Genomic DNA, 24,991 nt, shown 5'->3' on the forward strand with positions numbered 1-24,991 from the left:
AAATTTTAATGATCTTCCCCAGCGTTTCAAGTCGAAATTTCTTAGGTCTGTCTGAAAGCTCATAAAACAAGACAAAGTACAATCTTTGTTAAACAAATTTTACCGCGTAGGGTTAACACAGTTCGTCTATGCCTTTTAATAAGTCCTTATTTGAACTCACAGCAAAGCTGTCTAAATGTGAGGCTTGTTTAGCGGGCCAGCATTGGCTTCCAAAATGTTGCTGCTGTGCCACCAAAAACATTGATATTACTTCGCCCACTCACACACACACACACACACACACACACATAGAAGCGCCCACTTCTTTAATTTGTCCATCATCGTCATTTCCATTTCTATTTCTATTCTTTTCCTTACTATTTTTGGCATTTGGCATTTTTGCTTATGCTGCTGTCACACTGTCGGAGCAAATTGTCGCAATTATCATTTGCCTTTACTCCACTTTAGTCTTTGGCCTTTTGCGCTTATGCCTTTGCTTTTGCCTCAGCCATCAAACAAGCAAAGAAGCAGTGTTCCCTTTTGTGCAGTGGAGCGCGCCTCATCAACTTTCATGGCTTCGTCTAATGAGCGCTGACAAAAAAAAGGACGACAGCATTGAACCACAGCCAAATGCCTTCAAGTACTTTATGCAGTTTAATTTGTAAAAATTTAAAACTACACACACATACATATATATATATATGTATATATACATGCGCACACATACAAACACACGTGTTGTTGTATGTGTGCGGTCATACATGCTCAGTGCACTTCCCTTTCCGCTGCGCTTGCATTTTCTTACTAGCCGACTTTGTTTGCTGGCTACAGGAAATGAGGAATGAGCAGGAGTGTGGAGTGTGGAGTAGGGAGAGGGGAGTGGAGAGTGAGTGGGGAATAAGGAGCAGGGACTGCTGCTGTGCTATAAGTCAAGTTCTCTTCCGGCTTGCACAGCGATCCCAGCTGCTGTTACTGCGACTGTTGATGATGACAACAGCAACAAGAACAGCAATGGCAATGTTGTTGCCACCGGCTACAGAAATTTCTTTCATCACTTTTTGTGCAACTACTATTTTGCATATGAAAATAATAAAAGTAAAAGAAGTGGCAGCAGGCTATCTTTTTCTCCCTGTTTGCTTTACACACACACACACACACACGCACACAAATATAAGGTCTACGCTTGATATGATAGTGTGTGTACAGAGACGTACGCAAAAACCATTTTCATTTTATAATTTTAATTAAATGTCTCCACGGACTGCCAATGATTTTAAATAACTAAATGGAAAAAATATTTATAAATCGCATCTTAAGGGACTATCGAGATCATCCATATTTTTTTTTCGAGATTCTACAAAAACGATAATATATGTATATTTGGTTGGTTTTTTTAAAAGAAAAAGTAAGGATTCTTTTTTACATTTATTTAGTTGAGAATATAATAACTCAGCTGTGGATTTTTTTGCAGATACGTGACTCTTAGCAAAGCTTACAAATGGGTTGAATCATAAGATAAATGTACATTATATGCATATAATGTCTAGGTAGCAGGCTTCAGCTTCAGGTAACATTCCGATGCAAGTCTGGACAAAAGAAGCAATCACAGCACCACAGACAGTTGTCGTTTTGTCAGGAGGGTTATTGCTCGAGCTATTATTAACAGTCTGGCTAGTATGTTTCAAAGAGTTCGTAAAAGGTTGAGTTATTTATAAAGCTTTACAGATTCCGGAATAAGTTCCCGGTTCAAGGTCAAGCGTACCAGTCACAAAAGCTTTACCCGCAAAGAGTTGGTTCCATTTGTGTTTTTCTCAAAACTATACTCCGTACCTTTAGGCTGGTATAAAAATCTATGGGTATGTTCTTTTGCAACGCAGGGGGAGCCCCTTAAGTTCCATTTCAGGACAAATATATAAAAATAAATTTAATAAACATCAAACAATAAATTACAATTAAATAATACAAACTTTCACAAATAACTTCTAAATTCATTTACCGTTTAAATCTATATATTCGCCGTTTTTTAAAGGCTCGTATTTAAAAAGTGTAAACGAGCTTTTTGCCGTATTTCTGCGTACGCCCATGTGTGTGCTGATGGTGTTGATGTTGCTGCCACTATTGATGTTTGTCGCCAACACGCGTGTGACACATTATGGGAGGCAAGGCACACATTTATGTTTGACGAAAGCTGATATGCTCGCCCGCCTGCTGACTCTCATCAACTAGCGCCGTGTTCCACAACCCCCCGATGCACCATTAAGGCAAACCAGGCAGTGTGGCGACCATTTATGGAAGCAGTTTCGTGGCTTTCTTTTCATCATTTTCTTTTTTGTGTTTTTCCTTCTTATGCCGTAACTAGATAGGAACCTCATGTCTATATCTGTGTGCTGGCTGTGTCTGTGTTAGTGCTGATAAGGAAGCAAGTGCTACGATAAACAAGTTGTTGTTGTTTCTGTTGTTGCACGTCTTATTGTCGTTGCTGTCATTGCCATGCACCAGAGGATGAAGTAGAAGAAGAAGAGGAGGAAAAACTAAAGAAAGAAGAAGCAGCACAAGTGCAAATTCAAAAGGTTTTTGACATTGGCTTTTGTCTGCGGTTAAATGTACTGATCACACACACACACACACACACATACACATACACACAGAAATAGAGCTTTAAGCCTTTTTCCAACACTGGTTGGCCAACATCACCTCACTCCATACTGAGATTTATTCCTGTTTTTTCTACCATCTAGCCATCAAGTAATAAAATTTTGTGTACGAAAACAACTTTTGGGAGCATCAAAAATTATTAGCAATTTAATGCACGACTAGACAGCCAGTAATGCCCTTTACCCTTCCCAACCTGAACTGGCCGACAACTTCAGCATTGGCCACGTACTAGGGGCACGGTTTTGTGGCAAATTTCCCGACGTCATAGCACTACACGCTGCTTGCTGTGTGTGTGTGTGTGTGCAAATGAGAGTGGGTGTGTGTGTGTGTGGCATAAAAATGTTAAAAACAACATGTTTTCCAACTGCTCTGTGCGCTGCACTTTAACGAAGCATATTGGCTGTTACGCTGTAGTCAAGTTTTTATCAAGTTTCTAAAGTTGAAGTTTTAAGACTCTCGGAGTTAACTATTATGGCCAACTAAACAAGGTGCGCAATGTTCGCACAGCTCGCAGCAATGTTCACTTTTTTATTTTAAGAATTCAATTTAGCTAAAAGCGTACATTGATGAATGATGCGGACGTTGACAAGAAATAGCATTAAGAAAATTACCAAACGAACAATACAAGTGTAATTCCACATAAAAATTTGTGTATATGCAATACATTTTACTTTGTCGAAAGTTCGCAAAACACACAAAGTTTATTATTGAAGAAAGAAAGCGTAAACGTTGACACTGTCCCTATTTCCGATTCCGGTTAAAAGGAAAACTATGTTCCTGTTTTCCCAAAATTTCACTTAATAAATAATTTATATGTTTTTCCCATTACTCTAGAGAATCAAAAGTAATTTAAAAATGTAATCTTTAAATAAGTCGCATTTTATTACGAATTTTTAGCTTATGTTTATTTATTAAGTGCTTTACTTGCTTTTAGGTTTATTTGAAAAATATTCTCTTAATACCTGGCAAAAGGCGCATCACCTAAAAGTATGCTCATTTTTAAATTGAAATTCAAACTACCTCTACTCTACTGTTAGAAAATTATCCGGTTTCTTAAAGAACTTTTCAAAACAGTACGAGAATTCAATTGGTCTTCAAATTATTCAAAAAAAGCAAAAAATCCCACATAATCCATTATACTCAGAAAACTTTTTCCAATAGATTTTTATAAAGTATAAATAATTAAATAAGACTAAACTCCAGTTTCAGCTGTATTTGCATTATTCTATAAGTTTAATTTAAGTAATTGTAAATAATAACAGTATAATTAATATTTTACATTAAAAAAAAATATAAAAAAAACTTTTTTGGTGTTAGGTGACTTTTAATTTTTTTCTGCTGTCACTTTTTTCTTAATTAAAAAAAAATTGCATAACTCCAACGATAATCATAACAACATTCAAAAGATAATTTAAATATTTGCACCCAGGAACTTTTAGGATAAACATTCTTGTCTAATTCTTGTCTTAAACTACGATCAGTTAAGCAAATATTTTACACGCAGTACGCTTTGAAAATATAATTTTCATAACATTTATCGTTAAGTATAGAATTGTTATTTCATTTAATTGAAGCAATGTTTATACTCGACAAATATTTCTGAAAATTATTTGCCTATTTTAATGAAAATTTTAAGCTAAACAATTGAAACATTTATATAGAATTACTGAAATGCGGATTTGCTTTTACAACTATTAAATTGTTGGCAGCTAACTTTTAAAGATCCGCTCCACTTGTAGGTCGAAAAATACTAAAAACCAATCATGATACATCCATTTTTGTGCACCTTCAGAAGACTAGCGATTAATACCTTTCCAAAGACTGCCTAACAATATTATATACATTTTTTTTTAATTATTTTATTCTACTAAGAATTAAATTTGTATTTATAATTCATTCTAATTGGTCAGTGTTGTTATGATATATTATTGTAAAATAAACTTAAATAATAATATTTTTGAGGGTGACCGACAAAATTGTTGAATCTAATATTGCTTAATGAAACTCTTGATTACTGTATAATCAGAGCATCTAATCTAATATTAGCGAAGGAAACTCTTGATTATATAGTTTCTACAATAAAAATTCCTTATAGTAGTGTCCATTAAATTACTTGCTAAAATCTTTGGATTATATCTTTGCTGAGTAGAGCATCAGATATCTGTTGGGGCTGCAATTTGCGACATTTGCTGTAAACTGCCAGACCAGCCGATGTCGTCGTGTGCCCGTCCCGGTGTCGGTGTCTGTCTGTTCCACTGTCTGGTTGTCTGTGATGTGTCTGTGCATCTAATTTAAAATTATGCAACTATTTTTTCCGCTTGAGTGTCCGTGTGTGTGTGTGTAAGTGTACTGTGCTCATTGACTTTGTGGCGCAATGGTGTAGTTGCTGTTGTTTTTGTTGTTGTTGTTGTTGTCGGCGACACGCTGTTTTGGGTCACGCTTTTGCAAGCCGAAAAACCGTTATAAATCATGAACAGCATGTAAAAGCATCACAGCAACCATCCTTGTTTGTTGCTGTTGCTATTGTTGTTGTTGTTGCTGTTATTTTGTTGTTATTCTCGTCGTTATCGCTGGCGACTGCAATCGACAAGCGTCGCCCCCAACCCAGCACTTGCAACATCAGCCGAAGCAGCATTGCACAAAAAAACACATTAATCAATTTTCAGCGGCGCATGCCACACAGTCCATCGCCATCGCCATCGCCATGGCACATATTTTCATTGTACATCGGCGAATATAAGCGAAAAATCCGCTATTCTTTTTATTATTGTAAAAGGAAAGCATGAGCAGTAACAGCAACAACTTTTGTGTAATGTGCAGAGCGCGTGAAAATTTCTCGTCGTCTGAATAAAAACAACAACAACAACAACAAGAAAAAAAGAAGTGTTTTCTGTTTATGCTGCAAATATTTGTGCTTTTCATTTGTTTGGCAGCAGCGGTGAGAGAAATGGCCGACATTGGCAGTATGGCGGCATTTCAATTTATATGCCAGCGATAAATATTTGGTAATAAATTTTGCGTGTAATCGCATGGAGCGCGTACTCGTATAAAATTTGTTGTTGCTTGTAAATATAATTTGAATTTATCTTCTTATGCATTAAAAATCATTAAAAAAAAATATGTGTATTCCATTCTCATTTATGCTCTATCTATTTTTTGCAGATACAATAATAATGACATTAAAATGGCGACAAAAATACAAAAGCAGAAAACGGCCAAAGAAACTGAAACAACGAATCAACAGAGCAACAACAACAGCAACAAGCACTGCCTATGAAACAGCAATAACAGCCAAACAAGAAGAGGAGAGCCATTTAAAACGACTGAACGGCCAATGGCAGCCAAATGAGCGACAGCAAACATACGGCAACAAAATGTTGCAAGCAGCAGCAACAGCCGCAGCAACAACAATAAAAACAACACAATGTCATGCAATTAAAGCGAAGTCTGCAACACGTGCAATGGCAACAACAACAATAGCAACAAAGACGGCGACAATAACTCTCGAAGCCCATCGGAGTTGTCACAAACGCTCAACTGTGCAACAACAGCAACAGCAAGAACAACAACAACAACGACGACATCTATTTCCGTCGCCGCTGCTGCTGCTCCCCCTCTGCCTGTGTCTCTGTCTCTGTCTGACAGCTGTCGATGCACAGGCAGCCAACTCCCCCACTTCCAACTCCGCCTCCGCCTCCGCCCCAGCTTCATCCTCTATTGCTGATCTGCCCGATAATCCTGAACCTGCCACATTGCCAGTTGTGGCAGCTGCTTCAACCTCATCACAGGCCACTGCCAAATCTGCCAATTTGCAATTGGCTCCCCCACCCTGCTCCCTATCCGAATACAGTTGCAACAACGGCCGTTGCGTGCCATTGAGTAAATTTTGCAACAACAACAACGACTGTGGCGATGGCAGCGATGAGCCGCGATTTTGTACACGTGAGTATTTCTAACGAAACATCATCATCATCATTATGATTTGAAGGACCGCAAAGAGATTAAAGCGGGGGAGGAGCAATTATGCAAAGCCTTCATATTGTCAAGCTACACAGATTGCCGGTCACTGGACCCGAATAGAGAGCTTAAGTGAACAGCAATGCAGGGGCAGGGGGCTAATTCTCGTAATGGAGAATGTCAGACCTAATGAGTAGCTGTCAACTTGTGCTGCACCATGCAGAGCCCTAGTTCTATATATTTGAATTATGCAGGCAATTAGCATTTGAGGGAAATTGCCAGGAAATGAGAACTGTATGTTTTTTAAAAGCGACCTATTCTTCACAGGCAAAAAAATCGATTAAATCAATTAATTTAAAAAGTTTACTTTCCATCCTTTGTAAAGGACAGAAGTTTGAATAAAAATCATGGTATAGAGAAAGAAACACACACCCAATTCTGTTTTTACACTGTCTTTTTTTACACGATTTGGATTTAATTAAATTGAAAATCAAAAATTGCATATTTCTTTACACATAAGGAACCAATCACCTATTTTTGCATATGATCAAAAACTATTTGTAGACGATTGTTTCTGGAACCAATCTACCGTGTAAAAACAGAATTAGCAGTATAAAGAAACACAGAAAAAACCGATTCGTAAAACTGAAATATCTATTTTTGGCCTTTAAATAAAGAATCAATGCAGTAAATTTTTAGTCGAATCTTTCCCGTAAATATCTGTTTTTTATTCATTTAGTTGAATAGGTAAAGTTTTTTCATTTATTTTATGTGTACAATATTTGTTCATTTCGCAAAAAAAAAAAAAAAACTGGATTTATAAAATTTTTTATAATTAAAACCATGTTTTGTTGACATTTTAAAACAATTAAAGAGTAACGAGCACGAGCTTGAAATCATATTTACGATACAAACTTTATGATTCGAATTTCTTGTGTATTTCTGGGCAAACATTTATTTACATATTCTATTTACAATGCTTACATTGCTTTTCTGAGCTGATATAATCCTCTTACAAAACTACATACACGTTTCGCAACAAAAATGTGCGTAAAACGTTCTAAACACTAACTTAAATGCTTAACTCTATTGATTTTTATCTCTTTACGAGGATACGATACGATACTTTTAAAAAGAGATGATGATAAAATAATTTGTCGTTAATATATAAAAAAAATCAAAATAAAATATATGGCAGCATTGTATTAAGGTTTATTAAAATAGTTTAGTACATAAAAAAATCGATTTCAACCTTGGAAGCCAAGATCGAGATACAAACTATTGAAATAGTTAAAAACAATTAAAGACAAACTACGCTCAAGCAATTCTTCTTTATTGTTACAGCCATTAAGGTGTCTATTGAGAAAGAACCGAAGTGGACTAATTTAAATATTTATGTTTTATTTGCAATCTATTTTCATTAACTATCCACGATATTAATGAGTATATGTAGCCTACCCTTTATTCCAATTTTTACTATAAAAACCTCAAAATTTCGAAAAGATACCTAAGACGCATATAAGAGACAGAAAGATATTCATTTGTACAAGTATACGAGTTCAACAAGATTAAGCACTAGCAGACCATACAGTCTGTAAACGTCTTTACTTGCACCAACACTTTAGAGAAACATTTATTAGGCAATTAATTGCAAAACTATATAGCACTTTTTACAAATACAACGGCAGAAGAACATATTTTCTACTCTTAAAACAAAAATTGAAAATTTCCGTAGCAATTGATGAGTCTGGCTTGCTTTAATTAAGCACCTTTCAGTTCAACCTTTTTTTTTGTATATTGCTTGCCTAACTACCTTGTCCAATCTGTCAGGGTCCACTGATGGAGCAGCACATACCCACTCGCACACACACACTCGCACAAACACAGGCAAGCACACTTAGTAAGCTGACTAACACATACGCACACACACTCACACATTTAGATGTGTAAATGTAATTAAACGCTCACACAACCTACGCTCGTCACTTACAGGCACACACACACACACACACGCCCACATATCAACACATAACTTTGCCCACACCAATAACAACAACAACAACAGCAGCAACAACAACCCTCATAATGGCAGCGAAGTGAACTTCTCACTTGCCAATTGGCTGTCGCCTATGGCCCGGTCTGGCCCACAGTGCCTCCATTCCGAGCGCCCCGTGTCAAGTGTTGATGAATTTAATTAAGTATTTTCAATGATATTCAACGACAGCCACACGGTCAACCCGCACAGTAGCGAAGCTTTTGGTTTTTAATTGAAAAACGAGTTTTTATTTCATTCCACATCAAAATGCTTTATCGATGTTTGGGGTGCGTCCATACCAAGTGTGAGTGATCGGTTTTATTTTTATTGGCCAGCAAGGCCAATCAACCAGCAGCAACAAACGGCAGCTTTATGTTTGCGATTAAAGTTAATAACTTGGCAGCCCCATAAAGTATGCTACATAAAATGCAAGAAAGGACAACGAGCAGTACAACCGACAGATTTAATGCATTTATATGAGCTAGCCAGTAGCCACAAGTAGCATAATCCCATCAGAGACTGTCTACCCACGAGCAATGAGAAAACGTACGCATAGAAATACAAATCGAAATATATACATTATATTATGTATCTAATTGACTATTGATGACTGTTGCATATTTAATTTGATAGAATACAGCAATCGCAGCAGCGTCAGAAACCACAGCAACAACATCAGCAAGGTATTAGCTACGAAATGGAATTGAAATCGTTTTGTCTGCTCTGGTTCGCCCTAATCCAATGCATTTTTAATATAACTAATTGAAATGGCATTCAGACTGGCACGAATTACCAATTGGCATGCTAATGAAATTGCCTCCAGGATTAGTGTTAAAACTAGTAACAAATTGTACAGTGCAGTGTACTGGTCTAGACAAACAATTGCCATTACATAATTCTCGATCAATAAATGCAGAACTCGCATGAATTATAGAAATTGCTGTACTCAATTATTACAGCAGCAAACAACAGACATTTATCAATAGCCAGCGGTCTTAATTCTATTAAAGAAACAATAATGACAATAATTCAAAGCAATAGGCATTCGATGTTGATTGCATGACAATTTAGTAAACATAATTAAAGGCAATCTAAATACAAATGTGTCAAATCGTATTCGTACTGATGACAACAAAGCAAAGGAGAATGGCAAACAAAAATGTGAAAGAGAAAAGGAGCTTGGGGAAAAATAATTGAACAGGAAATACTCTGTAAACAGAATAATATGGAACAGCCTTGGGAATGGCATAATTTTGAGGTTATTTATATTAAATTACTATTATTACTAACACTTAGTTATAATAATAATAGTTTATAAACATAATCTAAATGAAAATTGGTAGTATTGTAAAGTATTAAAAACTTATTTAAAATCTCGCTAAACCGAAGCGAGTGTTCATAAGTCAAGACAATAAATAAATATTCGTCTAATTATAATTTATTAAATAACAAAATAAATGAAACAAGGGTAATATAGTACAAGCAACAGTCTAAATGACTTCATTCGCAGAACCAGTATTTTTCATATTATTCTTATTTTATTTTTTCTTTAAATAGCCAATAAAATAAATATGCAAAAATATAAGAAAGTTTTTGCACTAGAAATTACTTTCCCAATCCATTAGCAATGGAAAAGTTTGAATCTTGACATTGATGTTGAGCTTGCTAAAACCCCATTTTAAGCGAATTAATTAACGTATGCAAACGTACTTTATTTTGAAAAAATTTAGACCGGATAAAAAATCATATTTAGAGCTTCTACAAGTATAAACAACTGATTACCAAGCTAATTGCCCTCAAGTTAAGTTCACAACAATTAGACTGCTTTGCTAGGTGAACCACTTATTTCAACATACCTGAGGACAAAGCGAATATGCCCCTTTTGCTATACAAGTAACTACGCCTCAACTCTGTTAGTGAAGCCAAACAAAATAGCGCGACAATTGTCGGCCCATCCAACGCTGCATAAATAAATGCGCATATACATAGTATTTATATTAATAGGAGAGTCGTGTTGCGTGGCGTGCGGCCGACACATTAAAGCGGCCAAGAAAATAATTGCCAAGCTTATACTAATTGCGTTAAATATATTTTTATTTCCGGCAACTAACTAAAAGAACATTTCCCCCATCTTATAACCATCTCCATTTCGAACAGGCTGTAATCGCACCTACTATGGCGACATCGGGCAGACTTACGCCCTGGAGTTGCATCGACCCAAGCAGGATCGGGTGCCCTTTGTGTGCGTGCTCACATTTACGGCAGCGGGTGGCCAACATGGCGATGTTGTGCAGGTGAGTGCCCTCAATCCCTCCGCTCTCTCTCCCCCAATTGCTGGCAGCTGCTGCCTTTCACATTTCATTTTGCGAGTGGATAAACTATGCCATTAAAAAGATAAGAAATATTGGCTAAGACCAACAACAACAACAAGAACATCATCATGAGGAAAAGCAATACCAGCAAGAGACATGCCACAGTGGCCATTGTTGCATTGCACCAATATTGATTTCAAAGCCACTCATTGCGCCCAGCTAGCATACAAATCCCAAGCGCCCGAGCGTAACTTCAACTGACAGGTTGAGACTGAAATAGAGAGTGGGACTGTGAGGAAGACGAAGGAGGCGAGGCAAGAGACAGAGAATGAAGACTGTAACGGTAACAGTTTCCTCTGGGGACTAAGAGCGTCTTATCTGTGCAGAGGCAGGAAACAAGCGGCTGTTAGTTATTGCACCACTTCACACCTTTAGCTGCTGGGCAACACTTCAGCAGCAACGCCCAGTCATGAACCGAAACTATAGCCAACGAGCTTGGGTTGGCTCGTCGGTTGGCTCAATGCCTTTTGTTTCGTTCGAGTGCGTCGAGAGTAGTCAGCAAAGACTTTGCACGGATGCTGCACTACTGCTGATTTAGTTGAGGAAGATATGGCAGTGCTGGCCAAAAACTTCATTAAACACTTGGAAAAGGCATTTGTACATTGCTTTCCATGTTTTATGAACAGTACTTTATTTTTGTGAAAAGTATGTGGAGTTGGTAATAGAGATTAACACAGATTGGAAACAAAGCAACGCGTACTTGTACATGTATTTTTCAATTATATATATATATATATATATATAGATATGCATATCTAGGTTGATTAAAAGAACGGTACAAGTTTTTTAATATAATGAAAAAAGGAAGAAAACTTTAGAGTATTCGTGCTGAAACGGAAAAAACCATAAAACCATAATTGTATAACAATTATGAAAAGCGCCTAACACACTAGCAGTTAAATAAATTGTAAACCAATTTATTATATAAAAAATACTAATTTTATATCCCCATCCAAAACATTCAAGGAAAATAAATATAATAGCAGTTATATTCGACTTTTTTTTCTTATAAGTGTCAAACCTCAAACTATTTTTCAGGTCACATTGGATAGCTTTACGATTGGGCGTTTCACATCCTATGTGCATGACGGCTGCCCAGATGGCTATATGCAAATAGCGGAGTCGGCACGCACACCCATCGGTGGAATGTGGTGTGGCACATCGTGGGGACCAGTCTTGTTTTATAGCGAGACACGCTCATTGATATTTACAATCAAATTGAATAGGTAAGTTATGCAGGCGCACATAAGTATGCTACATTTTTTTCAGCCTGCAATATCAGCTTATAGCACAGAAAAACTTTATATTATGTATATACATATATATATATATTAAAGCAATTCCACGGCAGGCTGAGCAGGCAGCTAAATCATTGGCAAAGAAAAGCAAACTTTAAAAGCTGACAAATCCTTTTTGTTACTACACCTGCTGCCTTTTGGCAAGGACCAGACAGTTAAGATGCCAAACCAGCTGCTGCTCAACTATTAATGAATGCCTTGGTGTTCTGCTTTCGCCCACAGGTTGGCACGGGATCAAAGCGGTTACAATTTCGACTTTCGCATTAGATATAAGGTGCTATCGAGGGACAGCTCGGTAACCCGCTACGGTGGCATTAAGGTCTCAGGTAGGTTGCAATGCGGCACACAAAACCCAACCGGCGAACAAAGGGCAAACGACCAACTGAACAACTGAGACTTGTTCTGAATGCCGTTCGTTGCTACCCCTTTTCTTTTTTAAATCAAATACGGCTAAGCGAACTGGTTGGCAAAAAAGAAATCCAGCACAAAAGGCTGGCCGGGACTTACCTTGCACACTTCACTCTCTATCCTTATCCCCTTACAGAACTGCAGCAGTGGCACAATCGCAGCAGCTTTCTCCATCAAAACGCCATCGAGGATTTTACAAACTCCAGCGGTGCACGTTCGGATCGCTACGGTCAGGATTTTAGTTTGTTTAGCGCCTATGCAAATAACAAGACTTTTATGGAATCGCTGGAAAAACCACTGGCCAAGGACGAGCACAATTACACCGAGCCCAAATATTACCTAGGTGAGTTGACAGTGTGTTGCGTGTATGTGTGTCTGTATGGATTAAAAATGCACAATGGTTTAAATTGACAGCCTAAATGGATAATAGAAAAAAAGTAATTTCAATAGAAATGTCAATACCAATCGATATTTGTAAACAGAAACTAGTTTCATACAAAAATAACCATTTGCAGGTCACAAGCTCATCAGTTCAAATGAATCGATCCAACTTTGACAACTTTTAAGTTTTAATACAAAAAAAGTTCCAATGAAGAACATCTTTAAGTATTTGCAAAAGAAAAAAGCTAATAATATTGCAATAAAATATAATAAAGTTAAACAAACTAGAAACAGTTAATGAAATGCTTCAAAATGCTTATTTCATAATATTATACAAGTATGATAATATAAATCATAGTTTTCGTATTTGTATCGACAGCACTATTTGTTGATTTTCTAAATAAATAAATAAAACAAATATTAATAATATTCACAGTGATAAATTATTAATCGAATTTCGAAATTATTTTAAAGAACATAATTTATATTTAATAATTTATATTTATATATATATTTATATTTATATTTAATATTTGATTTGAAACGTAGAGTAAAAGAGTAAGAAACACCACTGTGCATTACTTATGTAAATATATTTATGTATGTAAATGCGCGTATTTATGTTTATTTATGTGTATTTGTGGGGCTCCTTTGCATGCCAAGCGCATTTTCATTTTTATGTTTGTTATACAAGTATATAAGCATTACTGCCTCCCCAGACATATCTGTATCCTGTGTCTGTTCGCGCCTCATGAGCATATCCTCTGCTTTCCAGGTGACCTCATTCCGGGCACATATTGTTCGCGCATCTTCAGCGATTGTGACAAAAAGGCCTGTCGCCTGCAGTCGCCCAATTATCCGGGCATCTATCCCCGCAACCTTACCTGCTACTATGCGGTGCGCCAGGTGAGTCAGCGTTTAATTAAAAATGCATGCGACACACAATTTAAGTAATTTTTATTAATTTTTAAGCGTTTATTTATGAAATGCCAACCGCTAAAGCGTTGCCTTTGACGGCCTTGTCTTTCTCATATTTTGTGGCAAGCAAATTAAATATGTTGCGCAGAAACCGCAGCATAATTGCGTATACGCAACGTTGCCCCGCAGTCTGTTATGCTTACGCAAAAAGGTATCATAAGCCGCTCAGCGTTAGCGTCAGGATCTGAGAGAGCTAAAGTTACAAAGTAACACTAAGACACAATGACACAAGCCCAAGAAGCATTCGACCCAGAGGTTACAACACCATGCGCTTCGTTGACTTCATCATCCTGCTTAAATCGGACTGCGTTAGACTTAATGGCGTTGCTCCTGCCGCCTCAAGCTACTTAAACACCCCGTCCCCTCATTCATATGCAACAGTATAAAAAACCTGCCATAATATTTTCACACAAACGTCTGCGGAATATATACTGTATATATATGAGTTTTATGCGTCAGCAGTTGAAACAGTATATTATTAAAATGAAATTTACATTTAAAATGAAAATAGAACAGGCTTTTATTATAATTAACTCAAAATGCCAGGCGACAGTTTATGAGTGGGCTTCAAACGCGAGGCATTTTCAAATCAAAAATCCACTATAACAAAGATAAATAAAATATTGAGATCGGAGAAATAATTATTTCCTGAAAAAAACTCAATTTAGCTTAAAAAGCTTTCAAATTAATTTGCGTTGAATTTAATTTAATTGCAAAGTATATGTTTTTAATGAAAACTTCAATAAAACCGCATACTATTAAGCAACCACACACCTGCTTGGTGCTCAAGGTTATAATATTTTTGAAATACATTTTTTATTGTGTCTGGTTGATAGTCTAAATGAAAATAAATTTTATGAGGTGGTTGAACCATTTATTCGTTCATATTTTTATGAACCACTCAGAACTAAGTGGTTTCCTAGACCACAACATACAGGCATAAATTAAGGATAGCATGTATGCACTTATTCTTCGTGGTCCACCAATAATCACAATCGTCCAAAAAAAAAGCAATACAATTTTGCAATAATTTTAGAAGTATTTAAATGTTCAAGTATTTTGCAGCACTATTAGCCGATGATATATTAATTTTTACTGATGCATAAGATAGACAATATCTGAAAGCCTCTTACATTTAATCCACTTGCGAAGTCTCTTATCAGTACTATTAATAATTATCCCTCTACACGAACTGGTCAATCCTTAAAGATTTCTCAACGCCACTTCATTAAAAACCCCAGAGATCTCCCCCATCGTGACCTATATTTCCTGATTCATCAACAATTTTAATATGGTGAGCCTCCTTGACCCAATCCCATTACCATTGATAATTAAGTGATGCCCATACTCAAGGAATAATATTTATTATGCGCCCTGCCAGCGCCACATTATTGTCGCAGTTTTCCACAGCTCGTATTTTTAAGAAATGTACAAAAATTAAGCTACGGATATTTATTGCCTTCGGCAATATTCCTCTACTAGCAGCGTCTCTCTGTGCCGCCCACTCATTAATTTCCATTTACTTTCAACTGTCCACACAGCACGATGTACCCCATGGCAAACATGCGCTGATTCTAGTTAAACAGCCCAAGGGTAATCTGGTCTGGATTTCCACACAGGAAACGGCCGGCAACAAGCTGGCGCCGAGCACGAGTGAGAAGGACAAGAAATTCGAGCCAAAGCTAAAAACATGGAATGACTGCGATTACATTCAGGTAATTAAATCTGCTTTAAATGCACTTTACTTTGTTTTGTCTCACTGCCATGCCATTGCCATGTCCATGTCCACGTCCATGTCCATGTCCAAGCCAATGCCCACGCCTTTTCCCTGCTACATTTTCTCTGCGCTCGATCTCTTTCTCTCTCCCTCTCTCTCTCTCTCTCTCTCTCTCTCTAGCTCTGTTTGCGTTTGCCAACTTTAACGAGCGCTCCAGCATAAAAATTACTTCCTTTGTTGGCCAATGGCCGACAAACGGGGCAGCAGCAACACAAAAAAATATATAAAACAACGTGGCAGAAATTGCGCAAAAAAAGACAAATTGTGGAAAAGAAATGAGCAAAATCTGTTTGTTTTTTGTACGATTTTTTGTTCGCCCATTGTTTATATGAATGTGGGTGAGGTATGAGCGTCGGTCTGTAGCTTCGCCCATGCCGTCTTGCTGGCTGTCTGCTTGTCCAACTGTCTGTCTGTCTGTCTGTTTGTCTAACAGTCTGGCTGTCTGCCGTTGCCTTGAGCTTCAATGGCCAGCATCTGGCGAAGTGTTAATTTCGTAGCCCTTTCTGTTTGTCGATGGCTGGCAAAATGACTTCAATTGTGTGATGCAACTTTTGGCCGCAACCCATCATAATAATAAGCACAAAAGTTGCAGCTGCGTTCCCATGAATGCACAGTTATTACTATGCATGGGCCAAGTTGAGGGCTACTTTTCTGAATACGAGTAGCAATGACGGCGCAGGAAGGTCCTTTTGGTTGACCTACATGCATACTATATACATGCATATCCTTGATTACTGTCAATGACCTTACTGAATATTAATACACTTTCAGTGGCCAATCATTACACATGGCTCACATTCTGGGCCCTCTTTGCCAAATAGAAAGCTTTTAATGCGAGGAAAAGTCATTGAAAACAAAAATCAAATTTATAGCTTAAAAGAAGTTCCATGGAATTAAATTTAATTTAAAAACTATTCGAATGCTTAATCAGACAAATTATAGTATAGTACATTTTCATAATGTTAGAGTTAGAATATGGAATATGAAGATTTACACAATAATAGCGCCACAAAAACTTATTTGTGTACTAAAATTGTTCAAATTTGTTTAAAAATATAAAGTATACTCTGGACCTGAAATTTTTTTAAAATCTGTTTAATAGTGTAGGAGTTCAAGTTTTTCAAGCATTGACTCTTGAAGAATTGATTTAAACAGCTTTTTAGTAGGTCACAACAGCAGCAAACAATTAAAAATTTGAAAAACCATTTTTACAAGGTAAAACTGTATTTTGTGGTCCTCTGAAAATCTTCAATGGCTTGGTTTATTAGCATAAAATACCTGCACACTCGTAACAGATCATTGAAGCATCTTATATTCAATTTATCTGAGCTACATTTGCTAATTCGTCTTACCTTATTTGTATGCACATAAATAACCATAAATGGTTAATTATATTAAGCTTGTATATATATTATATATATATACCAATATGTATATTTTTCTCTAATAGGAAAATGTAAAACCCAAATGGAAATCAACGGTAATAAATCAAACAATATTTGTCTATCGAACGTTTGCTCTCTCTCTCTCTCTCTCTCTTTATATATATATATACATACATATACTATATCTCTCCTGCTAAATTCTCTTAGTGCATATTAAATCACAATTACAATTGCAGCATACCAAAAATGATTTGAGTTTAGATGTAGCGCGCACGGAAATTATAATTCATAGCCACCTGAACCACTAAACACCACTCACGAACCACCAATCGACCACAAGCAACAACAGTCAATCGTATTAGTCGGCTATTTGTTGCCATTATATAACTAGCTATGTAGCATCTGTTTATCTATTAGTGTCTGCGTCTTCACCAACAATTATTTGTCAACCTTTGCTGTCAAAATAATTAATTAAACAACAATACTTGTAATAACAACAGCTACAGAAATGATAACAGCAACAACAACACTAAGAATTGACAAGCAATGTTGAAGCGACAGCAAATATAATGTATAATGTATTCATTATGACATTATACAAACACAGACACAAACACACACACACACAAACACACATACCGATCAGCATTCATGCCAGGACATAAAACGCAAGCGAAAAATCTGTCATTGGATTTATATTAATGAACACTTAGCACGCACATCATAAATCGCACACAAAGGCAAAGGACAATGACGGCGAAGACGGCGAAGACGCAGAAGAAGATGATGACGAAGACGAAGGCGATGTCGCCGACGCAGCTACTTAAACATCCAGCAAGGACAATATAACATTGTATATATACATACATATACGAGTATATACATAGGTATTAATGTGCGAATGTGTAGGTTGACTGCGGCTATTCACCTAGAATGTCCAAAGCAAAGTGCCCGAACGTGCCGCCTGCCATGGCCACAAAAGCAGTCGCCACACCACCAGACCACCCCACCATTCCACAGAACCCTGCTGCCCTTCATGTAAATCGTGTGTAAATTATAGCAGAGGCATTCATCATATAATGCACATAACTATGGCGAATGGCTGGTTCTTGTTTGGGCCATTGCCTTGCCCCGCAGCTGGACGACGCATCGTCTTTTGCAACATTGTTGAGTGCTTATCATGAATAGATTCACTTGTGTGATGAATTTCACTTCCGGCCAAAGTTTTGTACAACTTCTTTAAGCTCGAACGTCCATTGCCATCTGTTCAAGCTGCACGTTAAGTGCGCTGCGGTCGACGGTCGACCGTCGTTGGTCGTTAGTCGTTGGTTGTTGGTTGTTTCTCGCCGCCGCCGCCGCATCATCAACATTCGCATTCACATCCACATCTACATCCTCACTCTTAATGCCATTCATGGCACGGCAAGGCATTTACTCAATGCTATTTGCCATGAATTAGCACTTAAATGTTTTGACGACCAAAGTGAACGCAATACGGCAAGAATACAGAGACAGCGACGATTGCTGCCCGGCTTCTATTCTACAACTGACTTGCAATTCCTCCAACAACCCATTTCTGCACGATACTGTGGTCAGGTAGTCGTTAATTCTGGTTAGAGCATTATATTGGAAATTCGGAAGGAAGGAATATTCAAATTCGAGAAGTTAATAAACATGTACCTTCAAAATGAAATTTATTAAAAACAGATTAAAAACCCTTTTAATAGAACTGAACATTTTTAAATACCACCTCAAGTTTGTGAAAATAGCAATCAAATCATAGCAAAGTTATATTCAAAATGTGCATGGTTTGAGTATCAACATGTATCAAATAACCTTTAAACAGTTCAAAATCCCTTCTAATAAAGTTACTGAAAATATTCAATTATAGTTGTCTGTGTTAATTTTAAAGTATAAAGTATATCCAAAAGAAGTTAAGCAAGAAAAACCTATTTAGGATTCTTATAAGTTTTAATAAATTTGGTGCATTTTGTGTGTCGAACCATACCCTTATTTAATTCAATTCGTTTAGTAATTGGCTGCTTTATAACAATCGCTAGTACCAGTTTAGGCAGCAATTTCAGTTGAGTTTTGAAAACGACAAGAAAAATGAACTTTGTTCATTTAACGACTAATCGATTTTATTTTCAAGAAAATTGTTTAAAATCGAAAAAAAATCGATGCAGTCAACATCAAATATTTTACAACACTACATCAAAAATATATATGAGTATGTACTCCCAAGCTGTGACAAACTAATTGAAAACATATGATATATTCCTGAAAGTGTCTAACGTTCGTTACGAATTCACCAACAAAACCAGTTGTTATATTGCATCTTCAAAATGAACTTTAAAGCTTAATTCAAAGAATTGTGTTTTTTAATTACTTTTTAAAATGCTTCCAGAATGTCTATTAGTTTAACTCTTTTCGAATGATCTCTCCTAAATCTCTCCTGTTTATTAACAACCTTTGAAAAATAAATTATTAAAAATAAAAACTTTGAGATAAGAGAAAGGGCGCATAAAAAAAGTTTTTAATATTGCATCTTCAAAAGGAACTTTAGAGCCTAATTCGACGATTTCATACGTCAAAGTAATTTTTAATTATTTGTTAAAATGCTACCAGGATTCTAACATAAACATTTTCAAATTATTAAATATTAATTTATTAAGAATAAAAACTTTGAGATAAGAGGAAGACCGCGTTTAATAAATATTAAAGAATATTAAACAAACAGTCTCATATTTTATATTTTATTGATTTAAACTATATTATTTTATCATTGGCCACAATTTAAAATTGTTGCAACGAGATGGAAACTGCAAAAATGTTTTATATTGCAAATTTCATTGCCTTTTATGTGTTTGTTTGTTCTCAAAAATAAAAAATAAAAATAATAAAAAAAAAGTCACCTATTTCGCTGAGGGTCTTGCAGTTTATGCCAAAATAAATCGAATTTGAGACCATAGTGCATTTGCCAGCGCTGCTGTTGTTGCTGACACGCCAGGGGAGCCGCTGGCTGATGTTGACGTTGGCATGTTGCTTTTAGTTGCGCTTTTCAGCTGCCCTCATCTCGCAAAACTATTCAATTTCGTTTTGCAACAAAATTTGTTTCCCCCTCCCGTGCCTGGCCCAGTTGGTGGCATTGCACCAAACATCCCATTCCGCAAAAGTTGCAGGCTGGGTCTTTAAGCGCCATTCCGGGCAGCATTGCTAATTCGTTGCTTGTCGCCATTAAATGCTCGTTGTGGCGCAAACGCGTGCAATGCCTTGCAAATCCAAATCCTTCAAAAAAGCTAGACCCAACCACCACACCGTTAACCTGGTTTTTTTCCCATTTTTTGCTTATTCAGTTGGAAAGCAATCCGCTTGGTCGTCGGTTCTGGCTTTGGCAGTTGGGGTCGTTTTTGTAAGGATTTCTCGAGCGGACGACCCTTGCCTACAAATTGTCGCTAGAATTTTGCATAGTTTGCTGTGCCGATGCAAAAAAGTGTTTTCCCTGAAGCCAAAGTCCAAAAGTGCTGGCCATTTGTGGAGTGCGGCATGTGTGAATAATCGCCAACAGCAGCGGCCATTTGCGTTTGTTTGCACTGTTCGCCAAAAGCAACAACCACCACCCGACACCATATAGATGTGTGTATGTGTGTGTGTGTGTGTGTGTGAGTTTGTATGTATATGTGCAGGGTTAAGCCATTTGTGTAATTTGCACAAATGCCGCGCTTTCAATAAATTTGCGGTTACAAATTACCTGTACCAACACCAACCAGCATCAGTCTCATGTTTATGCAATAAGCAGAGCTTAAATTTGTGGCGCGCAGCACACACACGCACACAGTAAAAAAAAACCTCAAACCATCACTAAATTATTGCAAAAGTCACAGCCACAAAACTAATTTGTCATGCGTGGCAAGACGAACACAAACGTCACTCACCATCGACCTCATCCACGACATCCTATTGCCCTGGCCGTGGCCATCAACACCAACTCAATTAAAATGCACAAAATTTGACGCAAAGGCCAGTTCGACCAACACAAACATTCTACACAAACACACAAACAACCAAAAAACCAAACAAACATACACAATGTTGTTTATGCGCGCAACTAATTCAGAAGTTTTCGCATACAGAATGCGTTAGTCTAGCCAAAATATTTAAAAAGCTCTGCGAAATTCAAATTAAATGCAGTTTTAGGAATTTTAAAACACCAAGAATAAAATAAAAATAATTCCCATTTCCGCTTAAATTTCAATTAGCATTAATAAATGCCATAGAAATGCTTTCGAAGAACCATATTTTTATCAATTAAATCAAAATAACAACATCAATATCTTTTCTGCTTATTGTGTATAGCTTAGGCAATTTTAATTATTTTTTTTATTAATTTCTATTAAACACTATGTCATATGTATATTATTAAATGCTATGTCATATGTATATTATTGAATTTTTCTCCAAAATCAAATATTTTTCTTCTTTTTTTTTAATATATCTACAGTCCATTGAGAGTCAAATTTTTTACAAACACGTAAATAAATTTTAATAATTTTATGTCCACAATATTGAAGCAGAATGATACGAAAACTACTGAAGCGTCAATTTACTGAAAAATCACATTTAAAGTGTTACAGAAATACTTAGCTTTCTGCAGGTGGAATGAGAATGTATTTCAAACAGGGACCGCAAATAATGATTATTTTGTTATTTTTTTAAACGAACAAATCATTCACTTATAGTAACTTTGAGAAAGCGAGGAGCTTACAGATGTCCTTTTTTATGGATTATCTATGCATTTTCACCACGATTTATAAATTTATCAGTGATTTTTATCAGTAATTTTGAGTTTTACTTTAAAGTCAGAATTAATCATTAAATTGTGAGCGAAAGAATAAAATTAAAAAATAATCCAAACAATCCATGGCATTTCAATTTATAAATTTGAAGCCGAGATACTACTGAACAAATTAAAAGTAATAATATAAGCTCTTTAAGGATTTTTATTTCTATAATTTTAATTAAATGGCAGCTTTTATTTAATTGCTAAATAACAAAAACAAAAAATATTTATTGAACTCTAAAAAATATCAAATATTTTGGTTTCTATTTAAACTTCAAAATAGTTTCAAATTGTTAAAATTTGGCTTCGACTCAGTACATTTTTGAATTATTTGTATTTTTAAAATTACAATTATAAAAAAAAATATACTTATATTAACAAAAACGAATCGGAAAACTAAAACAAAAACCTCAGAAGTAGAAATGGCGCACTCTGGCCATCCAAATAAATGCATAAACTGCTTAATTAAAAACGATTTAGTTGTGAAACATTTCAAGCTTTAAATTAATCGTTTTACCTCTTTCTTTAATTTTATAAATACACATATGTTTATTGTGACGAGTTTAAGCAATCCATAAATTTTTTTAACAGTTTTGGTTTTTGCTTTGAACAAAGTAACTGAATAATGTGCTTAAATAGAGATACAAATCAGTAGCACAAGCAGGCAGGTGAAGAGTACAAAAAAATAATCAACTTGTTGCCAATTCTGAATAATACAACACATGACGCACCTTTAAAATTAGAATTATATATATTTTTTATCAGATTAACTTTAACGATACAGTCCAAACCACTCATTTTACGATCTCATTTCTGTTGATGCACATTTTCTAAACTTCAAATTAGTGTCGAATTACATCGTCTGTTGAGCTGAGCTCGTTAAGGCAGTTTGCCGAAAGCTTGACCATTGTCGTTTGGCCGTCAAGTGTCAATTGCCGTGTGAAATGTAGTCAAAAATCACGTAGCCGCCCCGTAGCACTAACGCGCAATAAGTACCTTCCTCTATACATGTACATACTATACGTTACATACCTATTTAGTAGCTGCAGCAGCCGCACAAACCAAATAGTTTACTGCAAATACTGTCCTTACTTCCTACGCTGCCTTTGTTCTGTCTCTCTACCCGCCTGTCGTAACTGCGCCCAAATACCTTTAATTTCCACTTAATAAGACACCGAAGAGTAGCACAGAAACCAGCCACCACCCACCACCCACTAGCCAATAGTCACTAGCCACTACCCACTAGCCATTTTACCATTTGGCGCCACCATTAATGGCGCTCGTTTCACTCACCTCGTACTCTCCATCACCTCTCACCCGCCCGCAGGACTACGTGACCGTATACGATGGCTATACGACGCGGGATCCCATCATTTTAAAGTTTTGTGGCGGCGGTCAGGCCGTCCCCGCCGCCGTGTCTAGCGGCCCAGAGCTCTTGGTTGAGTTCAACACGTCACCGTTTGGCACCTTCACGGGCACATCGTCGCAGGTGTTGCCTCTGTATGGCTTTCAGTTGGAGGTGAGTTGTTGCAATAATGCCAGCAGCTTTCCACTGACACTCTTCCTTTACTCTCCGTTGACAGGTCGAAGTGCAATTTGTGGACATACAGAGTCCCACGTACTCCAAAAATAAAAAACCTTGTGAGTTTTGGATACGTGGAGCTGGTCGCGGTATCCTTGAGAATCCGAAGCATTCGCTGGCACCCAACTCCACCTGTTTGTATCATTTGCAAGGGATTGGCGTTTTTAAGACCTTCGATCACTTGAGTTTGTCGCGTCGCACAAACAGCCAATCGGGTGGTCTTCACCAGCCACTGTCACGCTTTAAGGTGTGGATTTCGATGCTTAAGTTCAATCTAGATCCCGAGTTCGGTCAGATCGATGAGACGTCAGTGGGTGCAATAGGCGTGCTGCAAACTCAAGAGGATTGCAGCGGCATGCTTCGCATTTGGGATGGAGCGCTGCGAGAGCCACCTGTTTGCAAGGATCTCAACTGGTAAGCTTATTTTTTTTAAGAAACAACTAAACACTCTTTCGTTGAAATAGGTTCCACTTCCAATTAACACATTATTTTTTTTTTAATATTTAAATCACATTTGTTAATTACACATACGTATGTACAGTTTTTTATACCCTGTAACCCAACGGTTAAAAGGGTATATTAAGTTTGTGCAAAGTATGTAACATGCAGAAGGAAGCATCTCCGACCCCATAAAGTATATATATTCTGAATCAGCATGACGTCCGTCCGTCCGTCTGGATGAGCGCAAGGATCTCAGAAACTGTAAAAGCTGGAATAACCAAAGTTGGTATCCACATTCTCCTAGGTCCGAGAAAGGACGAGTGTATTATATTTTTTGGAATTTTTCCCCCTTCCCCCGCTATTGTCAATACTGTCCACATTTCAAAAGCTGGATTAACCAAACTATAATCTATATACAATTCTATAGTTTCGTTTTAAATTTCATTCAAATCGGTCATTTCTAAGAAAAGGTTTTAGTGAAACAATTTCAATCCAGTACTACGCCCACAAGCTGCAGCATCAAATTCGCTATTCTTCTTCTGTTATGTGCGCATATAACTAAATTCCGTAAATTTGTCTGGGTACAGGGTATTACAGGGCTTGCTCGACTGTAGCGTTCTCCGTTGTTTCTTATAGCCTCCTATGAAGCTTAAGCAATTTGATTAAAATTAATAATTTAACCAAATTTTGAAATTTTCTCCATTGGAATTAAATCTAAATTAAAGCTGAATTTAAATGAAAAAATAAAACTTCTAATGGGAAATGTGCCAGCCGTAAAATCTGGGAACAATAAAATTTATATCGATCGAGCTAGAACAAGATAGAACGCTACAGTACGCTACTGAACTCTCCACAAAAAAGGAAAATTAAAGAAAAAATATTTTTAAAAATTTTATTAATTTA

General features: G+C 36.6%; 1 protein-coding gene across 3 annotated transcripts in view; it reads left to right on the forward strand.

The window, feature by feature from the left end:
• LOC115632387 overlaps window positions 1-24,991 on the forward strand; it is a 69,260-nt gene that overhangs the window by 38,662 nt on the left and 5,607 nt on the right. For 2 of the 3 annotated variants that reach the window (XM_030529516.1, XM_030529517.1), the window contains exons 3-12: window positions 5,797-6,576; window positions 10,784-10,920; window positions 12,037-12,224; window positions 12,519-12,622; window positions 12,841-13,047; window positions 13,861-13,991; window positions 15,605-15,778; window positions 17,291-17,320; window positions 23,393-23,584; window positions 23,649-24,061. In XM_030529516.1, the coding sequence (XP_030385376.1) occupies window positions 5,797-6,576; window positions 10,784-10,920; window positions 12,037-12,224; window positions 12,519-12,622; window positions 12,841-13,047; window positions 13,861-13,991; window positions 15,605-15,778; window positions 17,291-17,320; window positions 23,393-23,584; window positions 23,649-24,061 (2,356 nt within the window). Of the gene's footprint in view, window positions 1-5,796; window positions 6,577-10,783; window positions 10,921-12,036; window positions 12,225-12,518; window positions 12,623-12,840; window positions 13,048-13,860; window positions 13,992-15,604; window positions 15,779-17,290; window positions 17,321-17,596; window positions 18,079-18,134; window positions 18,264-23,392; window positions 23,585-23,648; window positions 24,062-24,991 lie in introns of those variants that run through there. The other variant, XM_030529518.1, reaches the window with a different exon arrangement.

The sequence above is a fragment of the Scaptodrosophila lebanonensis genome, unplaced genomic scaffold, assembly GCF_003285725.1.
Source record: "Scaptodrosophila lebanonensis strain 11010-0011.00,11010-0021.00 unplaced genomic scaffold, SlebRS2 tig00001415-arrow-pilon, whole genome shotgun sequence".
Taxonomy (NCBI): Eukaryota; Metazoa; Arthropoda; class Insecta; order Diptera; family Drosophilidae; genus Scaptodrosophila; species Scaptodrosophila lebanonensis.